The 19,548-nt window shown below is 60.1% G+C and overlaps 3 protein-coding genes across 4 annotated transcripts; 2 read left to right on the top strand and 1 right to left on the bottom strand.

Moving 5' to 3' along the window:
- Window positions 1–240: 240 nt before the first annotated feature.
- Window positions 241–13,174, bottom strand: RNF41 (ring finger protein 41). Of its 2 annotated transcripts, none has more exons than XM_030468165.1 (7): window positions 13,071–13,174; window positions 10,818–10,985; window positions 4,923–5,035; window positions 3,675–3,946; window positions 2,264–2,399; window positions 2,033–2,136; window positions 241–1,418 (listed from the first exon to the last, which is right to left on the bottom strand). In XM_030468165.1, the coding sequence occupies exons 3-7, from the start codon at window positions 5,010–5,012 to the stop codon at window positions 1,067–1,069; spliced, it is 954 nt and encodes a 317-aa protein (XP_030324025.1). In that variant the 5' UTR covers window positions 5,013–5,035; window positions 10,818–10,985; window positions 13,071–13,174; the 3' UTR covers window positions 241–1,066. The 2 variants fall into 2 exon arrangements, with proteins under 2 accessions (XP_030324025.1, XP_030324026.1); XM_030468166.1 differs by having other exon boundaries at window positions 3,675–3,886; window positions 13,071–13,131.
- A 288-nt stretch (window positions 13,175–13,462) lies between these two features.
- Window positions 13,463–14,786, top strand: NABP2 (nucleic acid binding protein 2). Its single transcript, XM_030468168.1, has 6 exons — window positions 13,463–13,633; window positions 13,732–13,870; window positions 13,952–14,023; window positions 14,139–14,220; window positions 14,344–14,410; window positions 14,517–14,786. The coding sequence occupies exons 1-6, from the start codon at window positions 13,555–13,557 to the stop codon at window positions 14,687–14,689; spliced, it is 612 nt and encodes a 203-aa protein (XP_030324028.1). The 5' UTR covers window positions 13,463–13,554; the 3' UTR covers window positions 14,690–14,786.
- A 226-nt stretch (window positions 14,787–15,012) lies between these two features.
- On the top strand, window positions 15,013–19,085 carry SLC39A5 (solute carrier family 39 member 5). The gene is made up of 12 exons (XM_030468078.1): window positions 15,013–15,215; window positions 15,693–16,301; window positions 16,388–16,541; window positions 16,642–16,816; window positions 17,162–17,331; window positions 17,418–17,555; window positions 17,638–17,698; window positions 17,775–17,849; window positions 17,894–18,010; window positions 18,121–18,201; window positions 18,277–18,467; window positions 18,548–19,085. The coding sequence occupies exons 1-12, from the start codon at window positions 15,013–15,015 to the stop codon at window positions 18,695–18,697; spliced, it is 2,124 nt and encodes a 707-aa protein (XP_030323938.1). The 3' UTR covers window positions 18,698–19,085.
- Window positions 19,086–19,548: the final 463 nt, after the last annotated feature.

The raw sequence follows: 19,548 nt of genomic DNA, 5'->3' as shown, positions 1-19,548 counted from the left end.
GGGTGGGGTGGGGGTCTCTCACCTGAGGGTCCCACCCAACCCCCCCCAGGAATGGCCTTGGTTGATCTCAGTGACACAAAGACCCCTAAAATGGGCAGGACACCCCCAAACCCACCCAACTCACCCATTTCACCCCCGAGGCGCCGGTAAAGCCACCAGAAGTTTATTGGTCACATCACCCCCACCCACCCAGCTGGGCACCGGGGAGAAAAACGGTAAAAAACAAAACAGAACAAAAAAAAAACAATTAAACCAAGGCAAATAAATTAAGTCCTCAACACGTGAGATCAGCGGGTGCTGAGGCGCCCGGCCACGGTCCAGCAAGAATAAAATACAAGAGGGAAATGAAGAAAAGGCAAAAAAAGAAGTCAAGAAAGAAAGAAACAAACAAAAAAGAACCCCCCAAAAACACAGACCCACCATGCCAAGTGTCACGGAGCCAAACCCTGGCAGAGGGGGTGACCCTGGGGGCTGTGAGCAGGGACCTGGTTCCCCCAGGGGGTCTGGGGCATGCACTGAGAGTGGGGGCTGCAAGGAGGGGTCCTCAATGCCACCCCCCCCGGCTGGGGGGACACGGGGGGCTCGCTGCAGGGTCAAGCAGGGCTCAGGGAGGGTCTGGGGGCAACACCTACAGCCCCCACTTGTGAGACTCCCCTGAGCCCCCTCCCCAGCCTGCAGGAGGGGGAGACACCCCCCTGGAACGGTTTGGAGATGGGGGAGAAAACCCAAAGAGGGTTTGGGGTCCATCCACGGTCAGAGGAGAAGTCCAGGGAAGGTGTGGGGTGGCTGCTCCTTCTCTCCTGGAGAGACAGAACGGGGGAAACCGATGTGCACGGGGGGGCTGCAGCGTGGGCTGCCCGTGGGGGCCGGGGCTTGGGTGGGCTTAACCAGAGGAATTTATAATCATTTCAGCCAGGAAGCAAAGAGGCAGGAGGGAACAGTGCCCTGAAAAACCCAGGTGGGCCACGGGGGGGGAACACCAGGAGAGTTTAGTCCAGCCGACCCCACGCTCTCCGCGTTTCCCTTTCCCTCGGTGCCCGGCGGCTTCTCCTCTGGAAGGTCCTTTTTAGATTTCCTCCACTCCGTGGGCAAAGATCATCACCAGGCCTGGCTCCAGCACCATGTCCTCCCCCATGTGCTGGTTCTCACAGGCCATCACCACCACCGCCTGCTTCCCGGGGATGCGTTTGGCCACGTAGTTCTCGTAGTAGCGCCGGTTCATCTGCCGGGTCTCCAGCGTGGCCAGGCCCTGGGGCCAGTTCCTCTCGTGGGCGTTCTCGATCAGCTCGTTGATGATGGACGTGGGGCACCCGCTCTCCACCAGCGAGCGTTTGATCACCGCCTGCAGCACCGCGTCCGGCGTGGAGATCATCCCCCCCCACCGTGTCACCCGGGCTGGCTGCAGGGAGTTCACCCACCTGGAGAGAAGAAAAAGGGGGAAGGGAGGCTCAGGGATGTTGGGGTTTGGGGGAGACCAACAGGAGGAGGTGGTCCCGCTCCGTGCTCCGGCCTCGCTCCTGTTTTCACGCCCTTTCTGCTGTTTTCACCCCAAACCAGACCCATCTGCAGTGCCCGGGCTCTGCTGCTCCCTCCCCAGAGGGAAAGGAAGGGGAAGAAGGACAGGAAGAGAAACTGCCTCCAACCTTTCTCCAAGGAGGAAGGAATCCAGCAGCTTCCTGCTGGCGGGCAGGATGCAGGTGGCAGAATAAAAACACCTCGAGCCCATTGTGAAGCAGCTCACGTGCACAACCACCCCAGCACCACCACTTCTTGGTGAAGCAGTTTCTTCTTTGCCTCAGGTGATTCTTCACCTCTTAAGAGATTGGATGTGACACTCAGTGCCATGGTCTGGGAACCACGGGGGTAGTGGATTAAGGGTTGGACTGGATGATCTCAGGGGTCCTTTCCAACCCAGGTGATTGTGTGTGTGGTGTGTGTGTGTGTGTGTTCTCTTCTGACAGCCCCCTCAGCTTCCCCAACACCCCAGAGCCCCCCCAGCTCCCCCAACACCCCCAGACCCAGGCACTCTTACTCCAGGATCTCGTTGTACTCGATGGTCTCCTCCAGGTTCTGCAGGTTGGGGTTGACGCTGCGGATGGCGCGCATGTACGCCTTCAGGAGCTGGATGTCCCGTTTCTGCAAGGCAGGACACAGGCAGGACGTGTCACCAGACTGTCACCACACCATTCAGCCCTCAGCTCAGTGATGACAGAGGTGAAGAGCAGCAGGTTTTGGGGTTTTTTTGGGGTCCCAGCCCCCCCACCTGCTCAGCCAGCTGGTGCTTGTGCTCTGCTGAGGTCTTCTCCAGCTCAGCGATCCTCGTCTGCTGCTGCTGCACCACAGATCTCAAGTGCTTGATGCAGTTGTGGTTTGGCAGCTCATCTTTGGGCATTTCCAAGCTGCAGAGCATTACAAACAAAAAGGTGGAGGCCTTAGTAACGTTAGGGGAAGTTACACAGAGATCTTGGCATGAACACCTTAACAGCCTGCAGAACAAATCCAGCCTTGCAGGGCTCGCCATGGGGGCTGGGAAGCAGAGTGCTGTCACCTCCAGTGAGGTGACATTGACCATGCCAATGGTCTGGGGCAGAGCTTCAGGAATGAACCACCATCAGGGTGAGAGGTGACGAGGATATTCCTCCTCCAAAGCCACCCAGGGCTGAGAACCAGATCCCACAGCAGGCAGCCCAGGGGCCTGATCCTGAGGAGATCTGATTGTCCCTCACCACCCGGCTGGATGCTTACAACACGTGAGGGGGAAGGACACCAACACCAGACCAACCACCCCCTCAGCTCCCAGTGAGACGTAGGAGGCTGCAGAGCTCAAGCTAAAACCCCTCCCAGGCCAAAACAGCTCCAGGTGGAATTGGGAAGCCCTCAGTGCCCCATTTCCATCATTCCACCCCAGAGCCTGAGGTCCTTCTTCTCGAGCACAGATCCTGTGAGGAGAGGCTGAGGGAGCTGGGGGTGTTGAGGCTGGAGAAGAGGAGGCTCAGGGGAGACCTCATCACTCTCTCCAACTCCCTGAAAGGAGGTTGGAGCCAGGGGGGGGTTGGGCTCTTTTCCCAGGCAACTCTCAGCAAGACAAGAGGGCACAAAAGGTCTCAACTTGTGCCAGGGGAGGTTTAGGTTGGAGATTAGAAAGAACTTCTTCATGGAGAGGGTGATCAGGCATTGGAATGGGCTGCCCAGGGAAGTAGTGGATTCTCCGTGTCTGGAGATCTTTCCAAAGAGCCTGGATGTGGCACTGAGTGCCATGGGCTGGGAACCACGGGGGGAGTGGATCAAGGGTTGGACTTGATGAGCTCTGAGGTCCCTTCCAACCCAGCCAATTCTGTGATTCTGTGATGTAGCAAGAGGAACCTCTTTTAGGGCACAGCACTTCAAGGTCCAACCAGGTGTTCCAGCAGAGACTCAGGAATGATGCTCTGAGCCCACAGCACTCAGGGCTGACCAGCCTATTGCTCTGAGAGCAGCTGACCTCTCTGCTGGCTTGCTCAGGACTGAGCCGAGCCTGTGCTTCAAGCCTCACCTTTTATTGCCCCCCTAACCCTGCTCATGGCAGTGGGGGCCCTGCCCTCATCAGGCCCAGGTGGGCTTAACACAGCTCATCCCCACTGCCTGGCAATCAGCACCACCACTACCACTCTATGATTTAAGGATCCATCCCTCACCCACATCCCTGCTCGCAGGTGACCGGGCGCTTGGGGTTGTGCTCGCAGTCGCTGAGGTGAGACATGAGGTTGTCGAGGCGCACGACGGCCGTGCAGCCGAAGACGGCGTTGTCACAGGTGATCTGGAGCTTGGAGAGCATGTTCCGCATGATCCGCGGCACCGGGCGGAGGTGGGCGACGGTCACCACGCTGCGATCCACGGGACACGTCTGCTGCTGGGAGAACCACTGGGTGATGCAGGCATTGCAGAAGGCGTGCTCGCAGTGAGGAGCCTGGGAAAGGATTGGGAGGGGACACACACACACAGAGGACATGGAGGTTGTCACCAGGATTCGCCCTTCTGGGCAGGAGGAAAAGGTTGGGAAGAGCAGGGGGGGGCTTGGTGCTTTTCAGGAAAAAAGCTTGGGAGCAGGGGAGGTCTTGGAGCTTTTGAGGAGGAGAAGTTTGGGAGCTGGGGAGGTCTTGGTGCTTTCCAGGAGGAAAACCTGGGGCAGATTAGGGAGGGTGTCTTGGTGCTCTTCAGGGGAAAAGCTGGGAAGAGCAGGGGAGGTCTTGGTGCTTTCCAAGAAAAAACCTTGGGAGCTGAGGAGGTCTCAGTGCTTTTGAGGAGGAAAAGTTTGGGAGGAGCAGGGGAGGTCTTGGTGCTTTTCAGGAAAAAAGCTTGGGAGCAGGGGAGGTCTTGGAGCTTTCCAGGAGGAAAACCTGGGGCAGATGAGGGGGGGAGGGGGTCTTGGTGCTTTCTGGAAAAAACCTTGGGAGCAAGGGGGGTCTTGGTGCTTTCCAGGAGGAAAAGCTTGGAAAGAGCAGAGGGGGTCTTGGTGCTTTCCAGGAAAAAACCTTGGGAGCTGGGGAGGTCTCAGTGCTTTTGAGGAGGAGAAGTTTGGGAGGAGCAGGGGGGGTGTTGCTGCTTTTGAGGAGGAAAAGTCTGGGAGGTCTTGGTGCTTTCCAGGAGGAAAACCTGGGGCAGATTAGGGGGGGAGGGGGTCTTGGTGCTTTTCAGGGAAAAAACCTTGGGAGCAGGGGTGGTCTTGGTGCTTTTCAGGAAGAAAAGCTCGGGCAGATTAGAAGGTCTTTTCCCCCAGAACTCACAAAACCACAGACTTTTCCCCTTGGTGCTGTCACCTTAAGCTGTCAGTAGGAAATTCAGACCCCACTGAGCTCTCCTCATGTGTGCTGAGCCCATCAAGACATCCTTGGGTCTGGAGCTGCAATCTGAGGCTTTCAGCAGCCACAGCCTGGAGCACCTACCTGAACTGGCTCCTCCAGGACCCCACTGCAGATGGGGCATATAAGGTCTTCATCAACATCCCCCTGAAAACGTGCTACATCATACCCCATCGCTCATCACCAATGCCAGAACCCTGCAGAGAGAAGAAGATCAATGGTGAGGAGGAGCTGAGCATCCCGGGGGGCTGCTGGACAGGGCAAGGTCACAGCCCCTGCTTCCCAAATTCCTGCTCCCCCAAGGGTTGGGGGAACCCTGGGCACAGCTCAGAGCCCAACACTCTCCTGGGTGTTGCTGAGCTCCAGGTGCTGCTGCCATCAGCTCTGTCCCACACGCAGTCACTACCTCACTGTTGGTTTTTTTCCCTACTCGTTGGCTGTCAGGGTCATTTTCAGAGTTCTGCTCAGTTTGGAGAGGGATGAGGGAGCCCAGGTCCATAGGGTGGGCAGTGGGATGCAGCCACCAAGCCCTCTCCTCCCTGCCCAGGCAGCATTCCCAGGTAATTCCATCAGCAGCTCCTCACACCCCTGCAGGGCTGAGCCCTGCACACCCAGGCTGTTTGTCCCTCCAGAGCTGCCTCCTCCCCTCCTTTCTCACCAAACCTGGTGACAAACTGCCACAGGGACTGACCCCAGAGTCCCCACCCCGAAGACAAACAGGGGCAGGAGGGGTGTGAGGGCACCTGGGTGCTCTGAAGCCACCATCCCCATGGGGAGGAGCCCAGCAGGGTGGCAAATCCCAGCTGTGCCAACACCAGGAGCAGCTGGGTAGGAATTCACCCCACTGCTGCTCCACAGCCAGATGTGGAGTCCTGTCCTTCAGCCAGATGTTGAATACTATCCCTTGTCCAGATGTGGAGCTCCTGTCCACAGCCAGATGTGGAGCTCCTGTCCCTAGCCAGATGTTGAATTCTTATCCCTTGGCCAGATGTGGAGCTCCTGTCCCTCAGCTGGGCTGGTTGTGGACCCACCACATGGGCTCAGGAAGGGAGAAGAGGAGGGGATGGATGGATGGATGGATGGATGGATGGATGGATGGATGGATGGATGGAGAAGGAGGGAGGATGCAGGGAAGAATTTGGTCCTTGGGAGCCTCCCCAGGGCACGGGGCAGCAGGGAGGGACCTGGTGGGACACTGCTGATAAATCTCCTCCCTGAGTCGATGGATTCTTTGCTTCCCCAGACAAAAGGATTCCTCTGAGGGAGGCTGGGGTGGGGAAAGTCCCTGTGCCAGAGTTTGCAATTCAGATAAGCAGATTAACGGATCCCTGAGCAGCCAGGATCAGCTGCTCCTCAACCTTCCCACACCTTTGGACAGATGCTGCTCCCCTCCCACCCTCCATGAGCCACTCACACTGCAAGTCTCAGCTCATCCAACACATTTACATTGGGTTTGACCCAACTGGGAGGGCAAACACGGATCTGGAGGACCCAGCACAATAGCTCCAGGCTTCCAGCTGAGCCAGAGACCCCCATGGGGCAGCTGGGACCACCCTGAGCTCCCCTGCTTTGTGATCTGGGATCTTAACATGTCCCTGGTTGTGTGAGCAGCTCCAGGAGCAGCCATCCCTCTCCTCCTGCTCCCCAGCTCAGCTCATTTTTGTCTCTCACTCCCCAGCTCCATCCTCCCAGATGGGCACTGAACCCCCCCAGAGCTGAGCCCCAGCTCTGCCAAGGAGGAGCCACATCAAAACCTCCCCCTGAAACAAAGGAAGACCCTGACAGGGTTAACTCCTGGTGGAATTCATTCCTGTAACTTCCCACTAAAGCAGTGTGAACATCTTCTGTCCTGTAAGTACAGATCTTCCTTTTAAAACAAGACACTGCCAAGGCCCACTAGGCAGAGAGGGGATTAATTTCTGTAAAAGTGTAGGGCTTGTTCCCAAAACAAGGCACTGCCAAGGCTGGAAGTGCAAACACCTGCACAGAGACAGGATGAGGCAGCCAGAACCAGCAGAGAAGGGAAAGATTATCACAAGGGTCCAATTTCATCCTATAGCAAGAGGATGAAGTCATCGAAAACAGGAGAAATAAAGAGTTCAACTTTTGAGAAAGAACATCCAAGGACCTCCCAGGCTCCACCCAGACTCTGCCTGTCATGAATATTATAATTATACCTTGCAAACTTATGAATATGTATGTCACCTCCCCTAGAAATACCCAAACCCTTTCCCTTAACCCTTGGAACTCTTTGTCCAGCACGAGCTGGGAGTTCCCCGTATCTGAAAATAAAAACCTTTGCTGTTTAAAGGCTCAAAACTCTGTCTCTGAACAGTTCTGCTTGGTCTTTTTGGGCTTCACCCCAGGGAGATTCCCAGAGCATCCAGATGCTTCTCATCCCTCAACCTGGCTCCTCCACCTCCTGCCAGGGTGGGTCTGGAGCTCAGAGCACCCCAGGGACACCACCATGGGAGGTGGAGAGCTGAGAGCTGGGATGGAGTTGGCAACCCAAAACCTCCTGCCAGGTCCAGAGGGGAATTCCTGACCTGGCCCTGATGGCTCCTGGATGCTCCCATCCTTCCCTGGGCTCAGCAATGGGGAGCAGATGGTGGGCAAGGGCTGAGCAGGAGCAAATCTGGAGCTGCTGCCAGGGATCACACTGGTGGAAGGGAAGGAGCTTCCCAGTCCTGCCCTGGGAAGGAGCTTCCCAGTCCCACCCTCCCCAAGCACAGCTTCACCCCAGCAGTGTCAGAGTCCCTGGGGGTGCACAGGGAGGGGACAGTGCTCACACAGATCCCAGTTTCATCCCAAATTAGAGAGAAAACCCGGGATAAGTCACTTTTTCCCCTTTCCCCTCTCCCTTGTCATCATCCTCCTGCCTCTGGAGATTGCCATCTTCCTGGCCTGGGGACTTGGGGTGCCTGCACCCTGCTCCACAGAGATCTACATAGCAACAAGGGCTGGATGCTATCAGGGAGATCAGTAATTAACAACTGAAAAGCACTCTTGACATTCCCACCCTTTCCCCAAGCCTCCTCAGCACCCTCCAACCCAGACCAAGGTTCCTAACAAGCCCTTGGGGAAGTTGACAAAAGAGGAAGCTGAGAAGGGGGTGGTTAAAGCAGCACTGCCCCAGGACATCTGTCACCTCCCCAGGGAGGGGACAGCACCCCCTGCACCCCCACTGCTGCTGCCCTCGCCCCCTCCCCTTTGAACAGGCAAAAGTGACCCCTCTAAGTCACCACAGACTCACCACCCCCCCTCTCCAGCTTCAGGATGTTCATTATTAACCAATGAATTGAAGTTTTGCTCCAAATTTAGGGGAAAAAAAGGGGCACGAGTTCACCTCAGCCCTTGGAGTGAGAGCAGGAGCAGGGCTGGGGCTCCTCTGACCCAGGATTTCACACAACCACCCAGATGAGATTCCTGAGCTGCCTCCCAACTGTTCCTGCCCCCCAAGATGAAGAAAAAAATATATATATTGCTGAGAAAAAATTATGCTGATGAAAGGAGAATTAGTGGCTTAAAAGAAAACCAAAAATACCTCCCCCTTCTCCTTGGAAAACAAAAAAAATAAAGATGTCTGTCTAGGATTTGCTCCACAGCCCCCAAAACACATGTTCACACGTTGCCTCCTTTTCACCACAACGTGTTGGAGCTGCTGGATCCCAGACACTTGGGCTGAGCCAAGATTTCTGCCTGGCTGAGTGCTCCAGGCACAGTCTGAGGAGCTGAGGCACCTCCTGCCTGCCCAGAGCTCAGGCTCTGACTCACCTGGAGCTGCCCAGGATGTTCTGCTCACCCACACAGCTCCTGGGACAGCACCTGGGACTCTGCAGCCACGGCCTGAGCTCACCCAAAGGTGTTGATTTGTCCCCAGAACCCAGGGACAGCAGCCACCGAGCTCTGCTGCTCCTTCCAGCAGCCCCTGGAGCTCATCCCTTCTGTGCAAACAGAGAGCAGGCAGCATCCCTTCAAAACCAAAGATTAACAACAAACAAACAAACCCAATAAAAGTTAATTAGCCTGTGCTGGGAGGCTCCAGCAGCAGCCTTCTCCTGGTTCTCAGGGAAAAGACACCATTTTCTCATTATTTCCAGTATCAGGGCTGCCAACAGAGCCCAGCTCTGCAGCTGGGACAGCTCAGAACAAACCTGTTGTGTGAGCAACGGTGGTTTTAATCATCTTTCCTAATTTCATCAGCTCTCTGAGCCAAAAGAAAGAGAATTAAAAGCAGAAAGCAGGGGGGGAAGGGAGGGAAAACAAACAGATGGAAGCAAGAAGGGCTGTTGTGCAGCCAGGACACCAGCACTCTCCTCACCCCTGTGTGTTCTGGGCTTTGCTGCCTCAGTTTCCCCACTCAGTGAACACAGAACAACCCTGGGGGCTCCAGGGGCTCTGGAGCTGTCACTGGGAAAAAACCATGGGAGCCTCCCACAGCCTCAGCCTGAACGTGACTCGTTAACACCCAGGGCTCCTAATTGCTGTCACACACCCCGGAAGCTGTCAGGGACTTCAATCATCATTTACACTCCATTCACCCCAATCCCCACAGTCTGCTGACTGGGTGACCCTCCCACACCCAAAACAACAATAAATAATAAATATTATCCCCATCTCTGAGCCTCTTCCTGGGTGTATTTCAGTGTTTTATCCCTGTTAGCTGAGGGTGGGACCGACTGACTGACTCCAACCCAAGTTTCTGTAGGTAACATTTGGATCCAAGAGGCCACAAGGCAAAACAAACAAAAAAATATTACTCATTATTTGCTAATTAACAGCCAAAAGCATCGAGAGCACCAAACTAACAGCTCTTCCCAGCAAGATTTTTTTCCTTCCAGTGCTGATCTTCTGCCTGACATTTGCTGGGGTCCAGAGAGCAAAACCTCCCCGAAGGAAATGAAATAATAAAAGGGGAAAAAAAAAAAATCCCTTTTTCTCAAAGGCCTTCACAAGCCAGAGGAAGGTTTTGCTCAAGTAGAGCAGGCCAACAAGATCAAAAGGAATGTGGGGTTAAACAATTGCTCTGGGTTGTATAATAGGAGGAAAACATCAATCGTGAGGGCCCTGCCCATGTCCAGATCCCGTCTGGTCGCTGCTGGAAGGACACAGGAGAACTCCCAGTGCTCAGGAATTGTTGTCCTGGGAACACCTACAGGCATCCTGCCCAGGGCTGGCACTGCCTCCGAGTCCCAGGAGATGAAACGAGGCCACCAGCAGCTCAGCCAAACCCCACACACACTCAGACTCTTCCCGTTTTCCACCTTTTTGGGGTGCCAGGGAAGGACACGTGCTGGGGACATCGGCCACCAGCAGAAAGGGAAGCTCAAAACCAGCACCATGGGGAAGTTGTGTTCTGCCCCAGGCTGGTGTGGCACTGCCCCTGGCAGCCACCTGCCATCCCCTCCCCAGCTCCAGACTCATTAGGGTTTGGTTAATGAAGCACTTTCCCTGCAAGCCCCAGTGTCTTCCCTTCTCCTTGGGGAGCACCGAGCGCAACCAGAGAGACCCGGATCAGGCAGGGGCAGTTCCTGAGCCAGTTTGGCAGGACCTGCTGTGAACCTCTGAAATTTGAGGCAGATCTGGCTGTTTCCCTGCTGACTTTGATTTACAACAAAGGGTCCCAGAGCCAGAGCTGCCTCCTGTGCCCAGAGCTGATCCCTCACATCCAGGGAAACCTGCTGGGACGAGGGCAGGCAGCCCCGAGCCCTGGGAGCAGCCCTGCCCGTGGTGCTGTCAGCTGAAATATTGTGACATAAAGATCCCCCTTGTTAGCAGAGCAAAACCAAGGTTTGCAGACACACACAGGAGCTCAAAGTTACCAGCAGCAGCCAAGCTGAGAGTGTCTGCAGAGCTACACCCCAAAAATCTGCTGATGTGGCTCTCAGCACTCACGTGCCGGCGGCTCCACGTGCGCAGAGGATGAACTGAAACTCAGCCCCGTGCTCAGGGGAAGCTTTGGAGTGGGCTTGGATTTACCTTCCGAGGCAGAATTCCTCTCCAAGTGGCAAAGAGGCAGGGCTGGGCTGGGCTGGCTCTTCTCAGGGAGATGCTCCCAATGGCCCATTTTTTTCCCTTTCCTCTCCTACAGCATCAAACTTTGTTCCGTGAGGATCCGGAGGGGCCGGCGGGTCAGGGAGGATGGATCTGGGAGGGAAATAAGGAGGGGAAGATGAGCAGAGGGAAAAGTGAGGTGTGAGGTTGTGCCTGGCCTCCATGAAGACGTTTCTGGTTCCCCCCATGAGCCCCTCAGAGGAAAAACCCACAACTCCCACAGCCCCAGCTCCGTGAGCCTCGCGCTCTCCCGTGGGGACAAAGTGACACCGTGCCCAGGACAGTCACCAACCCTGAGGTATTAAAAGGAGTTTGGACCTGGTCCTTAAGGACACAGATTTGTAGTTTATGGTGCTGTAGATTATTTTTTTGTATATTAATTTGTAGTTTATGGTGTTGGGCAAAGGTTGGACTGGGTGATCCTGGAGGTCCCTTCCAACCCAAACCATTCTGGGAGTTGGTGGCAGCTCAGACTGCTCCTCACCTGGAAACCACTTCCCTTCCCTTGTTTTTTTTTTTTTTAATTTAAATAGAAAAAGGCTCCTGGACACCCTAGAGCACATCCCTGAGAGTCTGAGGGGGGGGATCCCAACACTCTGGGGGGATTCCAGCCTCCCCCATCCTTCAGCCTTCCCAGAAGGAAACGTTTGCCCAGCAGGTAGAGCCCGGGCTCAGCAGTGATGCAATCCTGCTAAAAATAGTTCCCCAAATGCCACCCTAAGAGCTTCTGATGGAAATAAAAGCTTTTTTTTTTTCTTATTTTTCCTTTTCCAACTCCTCTGTCAGCTCCAGGACCTGACTGGGTGTGATAAATGATTGCAATGGATGTTTATGAATTTGTATTCCTAAGCAGAGAAATGTAAAGCTAAAACTGAGAAAGAGGTGAATCTGGGGCTAGACAAAGCAATCAAAACATGAAGTTTTCCATTAAAAAAAAACAGTGTAAGCAACACAAAGCCTTAACAAGACCAACTTCTGCCTCGGTGATAACTGAAGCTGGGCCTTGTTCTTTAAGCAAGGCACTGCCAAGGCTAAGGAGGCCCCAAGAGAATGGGAACATCTGCAGAGAGACAACATAAAAACCAGCAGAAAAGGGAAAAATGATCACTAGGGTCTGATTTTGCTCTGTCACAAGATAATGAAGTCGGTGAAAACAATGATGAAGGGTTCAAGTTTGAGGAAGAGTTCTGACTTCATCCAAAGACCCCCTAAGGACCCCCCCCCCAGGATCTCCCCAGGAGAGGACTCCACTTGCTATGGATGTGGTACTAACATGATGTAATCCCTACAAACACACATGTAAACCCCTCTCTTTTTAATATTCATCAATTATAATCGATATGAGGTAATTTCAGAGTTTCAGAGGTGTCTGAGTGCAGCCTCCCCCCGCACCCAGCGCTGGTTTTGCTCCCTGCAATTCCAACTCTATTAATTAATTAATCCATTAACAGAATACTGAGTCTTGGTCTCTTTTAACAACGGGGAAACCTGCTGGGGTTTTACCGAGGCTCCTGGCAAGGAGGATGGAAGCAGCTCAGGATCCCTGTGACCCCCCCAGAGCCACCGAACCCCCGGGGATTGGACCTGGTGCTGTTCTGGGTTTGGATGCGGGGTTTTTCTGGCTTTTTTTTTTAAAAACATTTATCGTTTAAAATCCTACTCAGGAAACCCAAGGCCCTTCCCAGGGGCTCAAAAGCCACCGGTGGGGCTGAGGAGCAGCTGCGGGACCGAACCCGATGGCACAGGAACCCCCGGTCCCGTTTCGTTACCGCCCCCCCTGCCCCCCGCATTCCTTTGTCCTGACCCCGCCTGATGCCCGCGGGGACCCCGCACCCCCCAGGGGATCCGGGAGACCCAAACCCCGGAGCAGCTCCGGTACCACCTTCCCCCCCGAACCTCCCGAACCTCCCGGAACCACCGGCCAAGCCCAGACCCCCCCCCCCCCCCCAGGCCCTCCAGACCTCCCCCGAGACCCAGGCACCCCCGGGCACCCCCCGCCACCCCTCGGTGCTCCCGGGGCCGCACCCCCCCCCTCTTCTCGTCCCTAAAGCCGCCCCCGGGAACCCCCGGGCACCCCCGGGTCTCTCCCCCGGTCCCATCCCGTTCTTCCCCGCACAACCCGGAGCCTCCCCCCCGCCTCCCGGGTCCGTCCCCCCCAGCCCCTCCGGCCTCACGTACCCGGTCCCGGGTCGGCTCCGGTCGCCGGGGGCCTCAGGGGCGGCCGCCGCCTCCCCCGCCCGCCCCGCTCCGCAACCGCCGCTCCGCAACCCCCGCCCCGCCGGAAGGTGCCGCCCCGCCCGGAAGCGACGCTCTGGCCGCGAGAAGCGCCGGAACTCGCTGGTCAGGGAGGGTTTGTGACGAGATGGGCGGGGAAGGGGCGTGGTTTAGTGTTTATAGCACGGTCAATCCCCGCCCCTCCCGCCTCGCCATTGGTCAGCGCCGCTGGACATGCTCCGCCCCTTCTCCGCGCTGATTGGTCGCTCGCTGTAACGCCCGGCGGTTTCCGGGAGCGCGCGCGGCGGGGCGGGTGATGCGAGCGCCCCCTGGCGGCAGGGCGGGGCCCTGAGCAGGCCCGGTCCCGGTCCCGGTCCCGTCCCGGTAGCACCGGAGTCCCGGCCCCGCGTTCCCATCGCGGGTCCCGCCGCAGGGCCCCGGCAGCACCATGAGCACCGAGACGCTGGTGAAGGACGTGAAGCCGGGGCTGAAGAACCTCAACCTCATCTTCATCGTGCTGGAGACCGGTGGGTACCGGGAGGGGGCTTGGGGGGTACGGGCGGGAACCGCGGCCCCTGACACCCCCACCCCCATCCCACCCCCGGGGTCCCCCTGACCCCCCCAGGCCGGGTGACGAAGACGAAGGACGGGCACGAGGTGCGGACCTGCAAGGTGGCGGACAAGACCGGCAGCATCAACATCTCGGTGTGGGACGACGTGGGGAACCTGATCCAGCCCGGGGACATCATCCGCCTCACCAAGGGGTACGTGGGGTGTCACCCCGGGACCCCCAGCAGCACCCCCGGGGGTCCCGTCCCACCTCCTCCCGCTGACTTCCCCCCCAGGTACGCCTCCATCTTCAAGGGCTGCCTGACCCTCTACACGGGGCGCGGGGGGGACCTGCAGAAGATCGGCGAGTAAGGAAGGGGCTGGGGGGGGAGTTGGGGCTGGGGGGGGTCCCGTCGGGTTTTTTTTTTATTTGAGGGGGGGGTCACGGGGAGGGGGTCCCCACCGCCCCCCCGTCTCCCGCAGGTTCTGCATGGTCTACTCCGAGGTGCCCAACTTCAGCGAGCCCAACCCCGAGTACGTGGCGCAGCAGTCGCAGAGCAAAGGGGTGAGTTTGGGGGGTGGGGGGGGACCAGGCTGGATTCGTGGGACCCCCAGACCCCCCCGGAGCAGCTCCCCCCCCCCTCCCTACCTCTCCACTCACGGGGTGTCTTCATCTCCCCCCCCCCAGGCCCAGAACGAGAGCACGAGTCCAGCGCCTTCACCGACCGGCCAGGGCCCCCCCGCAGCCCCCCCAGGTAGGTGATGCAGCCCCCTCCCCACCCCAGGGCTGCAGAACCCCCCCCCCCTCCCCCCCAGATGCCTCCAGCCTCACCTCCCCCTTGCTGCTCCCTCTGCTTCCAGCCCCCGACAGCCAGAACGGGAATGGGCTGAGCCCGGGGGGTCCCACGCACCCCCCCAGCGCCCCCCCGCACCCCCCCAGCGGGCGCATCACCCGCAGTCAGCCCGGACACCCCGGCCCCCCCGCCGGACCCGTCAGCAACGGGAAGGAGACGCGGCGGAGCAGCAAGAGATAACGGGCCGGGACCCCCCCACAGCCCCCAGGATGGTTTGGGGAGGGGTCCCCGGCCCCCCCGGCCCTGAGCAGCCCCCGGGGTGAGGAGGGGGCAGCGCTGACCCCATGCACGTGCCTCCGGGGAGGGTGGGGGTGACCTGGACCCCCCCGGACTTGGCCCAGACGGGCTCAGGAGTCTTGGGCAGGAGGGGGCTGAGCCCCTGGGATTGGGGGGGCTGCAGGACCCCCCCACCCCGTGCCCCCCAAAGCCACGTCGGGCGGTTTTGGGGACAGATGTCAATAAAAGGTGACTCCTGCCTGCTCCCTGCCTGCTCCTTGCCCGCCATGGGGGGCCCGGACCCCCCCTCCCATTTCGGGCCCTCCCCACATGGCCCCTCCCGCAGCGGGGGTGTCTGGGAGCAGCGCTGGGTGACCCTTGGCCCCCCCGGTTCGGGTGCAGCAGACGGCACAGCCCCAGCGTGGGGAGGGGAAGGGGGGGGGGGTCGGTCACCGGTGCAGCCCCCACCACCGGCACAGTGCGGCCCCAGGTGAGCCCCGGGGATGGGGAGGGGGGGGAGAGGACGGGTCTGGGGGGGCTCAGGAGGGGCGGTGCTGCTCCTGGCAGAATGGGCCCCTCCCCAGCACAATGATGGGGGACCTCTTAGGGGACCCCAAGAGCCACCTCAGTGGGAGGGGGGCAGCCCTGGGCCCCCGTGGGTCCATGGGGGGGGGTGTCAGTGGGGCACCAGCTCCTGCAGTCCCGGTATTTTCCAAGCCCCCCCATTCGGTGAGTCCCACGTGGAGGGGGGGGACCATGCCCGCGGCCATCCCACTCGAGTTCCACGTTTCCCATCATGGTGTGGGGCCATTCCCACGTCCCTGGCTGTGGGGGGGCACGGGGTGGGGGTCAGGGATGGGTGGGGGGGCTAGCACCCTGCTGGGGGGGCTGCAGGTGTTATCTGCCCACCCAGTGAAACATTAACTACGACACAAAAGCTGCCCCAGTTGCAAAACCTCCCCTCAAGGCCGAGTGTCTCCGTGTCCCCCCCACCCGTTGTCCCCATCGCCCACCCCGGGGGTCTCGGGGACACCGTCCGGCCCCCCCGGTTGTCCCTGAGCCGGGACACGTGTCCCTGCCGTGACCCTGATGCCGCCTGTTGCTTTCCAGCCGTCCCTGTGGACGGACGGACGGACGGGAGGGGAGCGATCCCGGGGGGACCCCGCAGCGCCCACCGCCCCCAGCCCCGCCGGGAACCCGCAGGATTTGTCCCTATGGTCCCCCCTGGGCTCCTCCTGGGGGTCCTGGGGCTGGTGGCCCTGGGGCCGGGGGGGACATCGGAGCCGCTGCCCGAGGACGCGGCGCAGGAGCACGGGTATTACCTGCAGCAGCTCTTCGGGCAGTACGGGGGGGCCAACGGGACCCTCCCCTCCGAGGGGCTGGCGAGGCTGCTGGGCAGCCTGGGCTTGGGCCGCGTCCGGGTGGTCCAGATCCAGCACGAGGAGCTGGGACACGGCCACGTCGCCCACCTCGATGTGCTGGAGGTGCAGGAGGAGAAGCACCGGCACCGGCACCCGGCGTGGGAGCACGAGGGGGACCCAGCACCCAGCGCTCCCCCCACGCACCGCTCCCCCAGGTACCCCCAGGTACCCCCCCGGGGCTGTTCCCCACCGTTGGGGTGATGGGGGCAGGGGGAGGCTCATCCACACTCACCCCCCTCAGCCTCCCACCCTTCCTGACGAAAAGCTGGACGGAACCAGCACCCACAGAGCCCCCCGGGACCTCCCCAGCCCCGCGGTGGGACCAGCCTGGCCTGAGCCTGCTGGGGAGGGTCCTGGGCTTGGAGCACTCCAGCGCTGACCACCCCCACCACGATGTGAGTGGGGACAGGGGGGGGGACACATTCTCCTGCTCTGCTGGGAGCCCCCTGGGGACCCCCGGCTCCCCCAGCACCGCTGACCGGGCCCCCCCAGCAGTGCCTCAACGTCACCCAGCTGCTGCTCAGCTTCGGGCTGGACGCGGGGTCTCAGCTGACGCCGGAACAATTCACCCTCCTCTGCCCGGCCCTGCTCTACCAGATCGACAGCCGCGTCTGCATCCAGCACCGCGACGAGGTGACGCTGCTGCCCCCGGGGGGGGCCCTCTGGCCAGGTAACCCCCACCCAGGGCCCCTCCCCAGCCCCAGGTCACCCGGTCCCATGTCCCTTGTCCTTCCAGCCCCAGCCTCTGGTCCTTGTCCCCTCTCCCTTCACCCCAAGCCCCTGCTCGCTCCCCAAGATGTCCCCTGCAGTCCCTGTCCCTGCATCCTCAGCACCAGCTCCCCGGGGCCCCTCTCCCCTCCACCCCAGGGTCCCTCCAGCATCCGGTCCCCATGTCCCCTTCCCTGCCTCCCTACAAGCCCCCTCCTCTATTCCCCATCACCCCACAGCCCCGGGGTCCCCATGAGCCCCCTGTCCCGCATCCCCACGCGGGGTCCTGCTCTGTCCCACCCCGCAGCAGTGGGTTGGGGTCTCCTGGCTGTGGTTGTGGTCAGCCTGCCCTCCGCCATGGCCGTGCTCCTCGTCCCGCTCCTGAGCCGCGGCTCCTTCCGCTCGCTGCTCTCCTTCCTGGTGGCCCTGGCCGTGGGGACGCTCTGCGGGGACGCCCTGCTCCACCTCTGGCCCCACGTAGGTACCCCCAGCCCCGCTGCACCGGGGGTGGCACCGGGGGGAACACCGGGGGGTTCCCTGAGCCCTCAGTCACCCGTGTCCAGGCCCAGGGGAGGCACCAGGAGACGGCGGCAGAGCCGGGGGCCGCGGTGCTGCAGGGGTTGGCGGTGTTGGGGGGCATCTACCTGCTCTTCCTGGTGGAGCTGCTCCTGGGGGTGCTGCGGCGGAGCCGGGAGACCACGGTGAGAGCCACGGGCACTGGGGTGGGTGGCATGGGGCTGCCCCCGGGGCCAGCTTTGCACCCAGTGCCTCCGTCTTCCCCAGGGCTGCTCCCCCAGGGAGACCCCTGACACCAACATGGGGGTCCTGGCACGGCCACAAGGAGGTAAGACCCCCCACCCCCCCTCCGACACCCCCAGTGCCCATGGCCCCACCACCATCCCGGGTCTCTGTCACCGCAGGGGCTGAGCTGCGGCACCTGACGGAACCAGAGGCAGAGCTGGAGGTCAGGCCCCACGGACACCCCCACGGACACTCCCATGGACACTCCCATGGACACCCCACGGACACCCCCACGGACACTCCCACGGACACTCCCACTGCCCCACGCTGCCCCCCAGCCCTGGGGCCACCGATGTGGTCTGGATGGTGGTCCTGGGGGATGGGATCCACAACCTGACGGACGGTCTGGCCATCGGTGAGGGGTGCGGGGGTGGGGAGGGGGGGGGACATGGGGTGCAGAGGGCGGGGGTGCAGAGGGAGTGGGGGGGACACGGTGCACCGGGGCCCAGGACCCTCTTCCTGCAGGTGCCGCCTTCTCCCACAGCCTCTCGGGTGGGCTCAGCACCGCACTGGCCGTGCTCTGCCACGAGCTGCCCCACGAGCTGGGTAGGTGCCCATCCATCCCCTGCAGACCCCCCCAGCCCCCCACCACCCCCCACCACTCACCTCCTCTCTCCTCAGGGGACCTGGCAGTGCTGCTCCGGGCGGGCACAGCCCCCCGCACCCTCCTGCTCCTCAACCTGCTCTCAGCTCTTCTCTCCTGCCTGGGGGCAGCCGTGGGGGCAGCCGTGGGGCAGAGCGCGACCCACCTCACCCCCTGGATCCTCACCATCACTGCTGGCATCTTCCTCTACGTGGCCTTGGCTGACATGGTAAGGGGGTGTCTGGGGAGCAGCTGGGGGGGGGGGCTGAGCCTGGTGCCCACCCCGCTGAGCCCCCTGCTCTGCTCCAGCTCCCCGAGGCGGTGCGGGGGCACGAGGGTCCCAGCCAGGGCACCTGGAGCCGAATCCTCCTGCAGAACGTGGGCTTCCTGGTGGGCAGTGGCATCATGGTGGGCATCGCCCTGGCTGAGGGGCACCTCCGTGCCTGGCTCCAGCCCTGAGCGGCCCCTGGGGCTCAGCCCCCCCTGCCCACCCCCCCGAGGAACCGGAGGCAGCGGCAGCCGAGCTGGAGGGACACGGGACCCCCAAATGTGTCCCAGGACTGGACTTTCTCCCTGTTCCACCATCCCTGTAGCTCACACCTCTCCCCACTGCCCCATCCCTGAGGGGATGGGATGTGGGGTCCCCTCGGTGCCCCATGTCCAGGGTGGGGGGCACACGGCGCTCCCTGGGGTGGGACAGCATTGGGGTGCTGGGGGTGTTTGCCCAGTTCTGGGGGGAAGCCAGAGCCTTTCCCCTTTCCCCCCCCTCCCCAGACCAGCTGCTGGCAGAGAAAGGAGGCCAGGAGGTAGAAGCAATAGCATTTTAATAAACATAATTGATTCAAAGCCACAATATGAATAACAGGACTTGGTCGCAGCTTACATTGTAGAAAATAGATCAAGTCTGAATGCAGGTTTCTTTTTTTTTTCTTAATCTTTTCATTTCTTAAATTCCTTTTCAGTTCCTTTTACCCCCTCCCTCCCCGAAGGTGATGCAGGATTTCTGAAAATACATTTATGGAACATCCCAGACACAGGGGCTCAGAGGGTCGGGGTTTAGGGGCAGGAGGGGCTGGCAGGACCGTGTCTGTGCTGCGGGGACAAGTGGCTCCTTGGGCTCATTTCCTCCTCCTCCTTCCTATCACCTCCTGTTCCCTCCTTAGAACCACCAGGGGTTGAGCAGCTTTGTGTTTCCCTGGCACCACACAAAAGGGTTTTGCCCACAAAAGGTTCCTCTGCCCAGAGCTGAGAGCTCAGTGGGGCCGATTCGGGGTCTCTGGGGATCACAGGAGAAACCCAACGGGCTCGGG

Source organism: Calypte anna, chromosome 33 (assembly GCF_003957555.1).
Source record: "Calypte anna isolate BGI_N300 chromosome 33, bCalAnn1_v1.p, whole genome shotgun sequence".
NCBI classification, from domain to species: domain Eukaryota; kingdom Metazoa; phylum Chordata; class Aves; order Apodiformes; family Trochilidae; genus Calypte; species Calypte anna.
This window is presented reverse-complemented; position numbering and strand designations above follow the sequence as displayed.

Bases quoted from the DNA above. Each gene is read 5' to 3' on its own strand.
- RNF41 (XM_030468165.1), bottom strand. From the start codon at position 5,012: ATGGGGTATGATGTAGCACGTTTTCAGGGGGATGTTGATGAAGACCTT. The intron at 2,400-3,674 runs GTGAGGGATGGA...AATGCTCTGCAG, and splicing joins ACCTGCGAGCAGGGATGTGG to CTTGGAAATGCCCAAAGATG. The intron at 1,419-2,032 runs GTAAGAGTGCCT...TCTTCTCTCCAG, and splicing joins GAGTACAACGAGATCCTGGA to GTGGGTGAACTCCCTGCAGC.
- NABP2 (XM_030468168.1), top strand. From the start codon at position 13,555: ATGAGCACCGAGACGCTGGTGAAGGACGTGAAGCCGGGGCTGAAGAAC. The intron at 14,024-14,138 runs GTAAGGAAGGGG...CGTCTCCCGCAG, and splicing joins GACCTGCAGAAGATCGGCGA to GTTCTGCATGGTCTACTCCG. The intron at 14,411-14,516 runs GTAGGTGATGCA...CTCTGCTTCCAG, and splicing joins CCCCCCCGCAGCCCCCCCAG to CCCCCGACAGCCAGAACGGG.
- SLC39A5 (XM_030468078.1), top strand. From the start codon at position 15,013: ATGGGGGGCCCGGACCCCCCCTCCCATTTCGGGCCCTCCCCACATGGC. The intron at 15,216-15,692 runs GTGAGCCCCGGG...CCTCCCCTCAAG, and splicing joins CCGGCACAGTGCGGCCCCAG to GCCGAGTGTCTCCGTGTCCC. The intron at 17,332-17,417 runs GTAGGTACCCCC...ACCCGTGTCCAG, and splicing joins TGCTCCACCTCTGGCCCCAC to GCCCAGGGGAGGCACCAGGA.